We start from the raw sequence: 3872 nt of genomic DNA on the forward strand, positions 1-3872 counted from the left end.
GAGATGGAGTATCATGAGTGAAACACAGAAAGGAGGCCAACATGACTAGACTTTAGAATTTGAGAAAGAAAAGAAGGAAGGAAAAGAGGAGAGAGGGAAGGAAGGAGGAAGGACTTATTAAAGGCCTACTATATGCCAGGCTGTGCTAAGCATTTTGCAAATACTACCTCATTTGATCCTCACATAGATGTTAGTATTATCCCCACTTTACGGTTGAGGAAACTGAGGAAGCCAGAAGTTAAGTGATTCACCTATGATCATACATCTAAGAACACATTTCAATTTAGGTCTTCTTGACTACAGGCCCAGCAGTCTTTACACTGTGCCATTATATACAATAAAGTTGGAAAAGTAGGTTAGGGCCAGATTATGAAGGAATTAAAAAGTTAGCAAGAGAAGCTTGTATTTGATCCCAGAGGAACACTGGAGTGTCCTGAGTAGGAGAGTGACGTGGTCAGATTTGTACTTTAGGAAAATCACTAACACACACAGCTCTTCTCTTTGCTCTAGCTGGGAGATCAAGCCAGGTTCAGAAATAGGAAATCCTGCATGTGACAAAGGAGATGGAATTCAAAGTATTCCCGAGACTCAGTACCAGTCTCCTGAACCCCTTGGGATAAGACAAGGCCAAGAGGAAATTGTGGACCCTTGAAGGAATCTCATTCCCTTGTGTAAGAAGGGCAGGAAAAAAGGTGAAGATCTTGCCACAAAAACAGAACAAACTTATTTGGCTCTTCACTGCTGAGAGACTGTGAGCCTGGAAGAATTCACAGATTAGGGCAGTGTCTCCAACAGGAAACTCAGAGGATAGGGAATGGGCTGATGCCAAAAGATTAAAGGAAACTACATTTCTGGCCCCACTGGATCTATCACCTGGCTAGAGGAAACCAAAATGTTCTGATGCTGAGCTTACATGAAATGAGGAAGATCTGATCTCTGGATCACACTTCTAGAGCATAAACTTGACGAAAGCAGGGACTGTGTCTTACTCAATTCAATAAACAGTTATATGTGACCAGAATGTGCAAGACTCAAAACTGGAAAATAAAAGTACTTACCCTGAAGGAACCTACATTTTACTGAGGGAAGTCAGTGTATGCGGAGGTAAGCAAATAACCTAGCATAAACAAAATAACACAAAGCAATATTATACCAGAGAGTGCACTGACAACTGGAGAGGATCAGAGAAAGCTTTTTGTGGGGGGTGGGGGTGACCCCTAAGTGTCTCCTGGAGGAAGTTAGGGATTCTGAGATAGAATTGAGGAGAAACTGCATTCCAGGCTCAAGGCCCACTTATGTAAAGGCAGAGAGGTGCCTTTACACAGAATAGTATGTCTAAGGACAGCCAGCAGATCAGTGTGACTGGAATGCAAAGTACATGAAGGACAACATCATGAAATTAGCCTGGAAAGGCAAGTGGAAGCCAGACTGTAGAGGGTCTAAGGTGTCAGGCTAAGGATTTTATATTTTATGCTGCAGAAAACTGCAACTTCTCAAGCAGAGGAGTAACTGGAAGTAGGAAGAGCAGTTAGGAGAATAAAATCAAAATCATTCAGGCAAGAGATGTTGAGGGCCTGAAAAAGGAAAGAGGCAATACGAAGAGGAGATGGATGGAAGGGATGAAATGGAGAACACTTGTCAACTGATGATCATAGAGGTTTAAGGAAATGGAAAGGGTCAAAGTTAACGTTAACCTGGACAACTGGAAGACGCAATGAAAGAGAGAAGTTTGGAGGGACGGGTTTGAAGGGAAATAAATGTCTTATCTGAACTTGGTACACAGAGCACAATGCTCTGCATATAACATGTGCTTAATACAGGTTTGCTAAATTAAATTGTTGCACTGAATCTTTTTTTATTGATAAATTGTGTCTGCACATCTATGAATAAGCATATGTATTTAAACAGATCAACATAACAATGGAAACACAATACAAGCAAAAACAAGAAGAAAATGCAAACTAAACAATACAAAAGACTGAAAATAATTGTACCTATAAGCATACATTTATTATTGATTAGCAGTTAAAAGAAGCAAAAACTTTATGCATTAAATTTTACCGTAATAGTCACTGTATTTAACTTAAGGTTATGTTATCATTCAATACTGATTTTATTTATTATATGATTGTGGTCAGCCTACACATTTTTTTTTTTTTGGTCTTTACTCTGCATCTAGGTCTTCTCGTATTTCTTTCAAATCTTCATATTTATCACTCCTTGACTTTTTTACTCTAATAAACCATCATTTATTCAATTGTTGGACACACAATTGCACTAAATTGAATATAAAGAACATAAGAGACCTAGAGGAGCAAATTTTGAGTCATTAGGGAAACAGCCCTTATCCAGAGTTCCCGTAATTCTCCAGCATTACATCCCTGTAGAGTTCTCTTTGACAGGAATCCAGATGCTTCCATTCATTCCTGGTAAAGTACACAGCCACATCTTCGAATGTCACCGACCCCTGAAACAACAGGTAACTGCTGCCCCAAAGCACCAGACATGAGTTCTAGTCCTGGCTTTCCAGGTATTACACCCTCTCGAGGCCTGAGTTTTCTCATCTGAAAAATAGAGAGATTAGACTGAATGATCTCTAAGATTCCTTCTATCCGTGACAGTCTATGATAGCCCTCACTTGGAGGGAAGATGCACAAGGAAAGGAGAGAATCTCGGAGATAGGCATTGTTGGCATAAATAGCTCTGGCAAGTGAGGTGATATGAACCAGAGACATATTCCATTTCCAGTTCTTACCCCCACTATCCACAAAGGAAAAGAAGGAAGGAAACAATGACTAAATCCCTGTACTGCTGGCCCTTGCTCTGCAACCACACCCTTTCTACCATTCCCCCTACGGTAAACAAACTCCCACTACCTGTTACCCATTCAGGAGAAAACTCATCTCCACACTTCGTCTCTCGCATTCTCATGGCCAGCCTCCTTAACCCTATACACCCAGGCCATACTTTAACCCTGCCCACCCCTTCCACTTTGCCATCTGGAATGACAAAACTTCCATGTACTCAGGACCTCCTCGCACATCCACTTCATCTAACTGTTTTCATTGACCCTTCCCCCACTCCTTCATTTTCAATCAATGAGAATCTGAATTCTCTTCCTCCCACCCCCCACCCCCCCCAGCCATGGAGAAAGCAAGAAAAATAAGTTATAAACATGTAGAGTCAAGCAAAACAAATTCCCACATTAGCCATGACCCAAAAAATACATCTGACTCTGTGCAGATAAACCGTCACCTTTCTATCCGGATGTCAGCAGACTGTTTCATCATGAGTCCTCGAGAATTGTGGCTGATTCTGTTTAGTTTTTAAAGCCCTCAACTTGGTAGCCTTCACAATTTGTGTTGCCTCATTCTACGTTACTTCTACATTACTCTCTTCCAAAGTATACAGGCCAGGCAAACCGGCCTTTTCTCCACCTTCCACCTCCATGCCTTCGCACTGGCTGTTCCCTCATGCCTGTAACGCACACTTCCATCTCATACAATCCTTGTCTTCCATTAAGACAGCTCAGACACCACTATCTACATAAAGCCTTTTTTACATCCAAATACCAGTACTCTCTTTCCCATACTACCTTGTATTTAGCTGCTTAGTATCCTCTTTATATTTATTCTGTAAATACATACATACATACATACATACATACATACATACATATATATATATATGTACACATACACACATACACATATATATGTCTGTTGTTTCTCCCTTGAGAAATATTAGTGAATAGAGAGAAGGTAAGGTATGTAACAGAATTTGACACGTGATTAGAAATGGGGGTAAAGGAGAATGAGGAATAAAGGAAATAAATAATAAAACAAAGGAAATCCTGCATGTGACAAAGGAAA

The 3872-nt window shown here is 40.4% G+C and overlaps 1 protein-coding gene across 1 annotated transcript in view; it reads right to left on the reverse strand.

The window, feature by feature from the left end:
* LOC114041433 (zinc finger protein 7-like) overlaps positions 1–3450 on the reverse strand; it is a 6778-nt gene extending 3328 nt beyond the window's left edge. The window contains 3 exon segments of the mRNA XM_027859886.1: positions 423–566; positions 2359–2512; positions 3427–3450. Of these exon segments, the coding sequence (XP_027715687.1) occupies positions 423–566; positions 2359–2512; positions 3427–3450 (322 nt within the window).
* Positions 3451–3872: the final 422 nt, after the last annotated feature.

Source organism: Vombatus ursinus, unplaced genomic scaffold (assembly GCF_900497805.2).
Source record: "Vombatus ursinus unplaced genomic scaffold, bare-nosed wombat genome assembly UNPS02014173.1, whole genome shotgun sequence".
Classification (NCBI taxonomy): Eukaryota; Metazoa; Chordata; class Mammalia; order Diprotodontia; family Vombatidae; genus Vombatus; species Vombatus ursinus.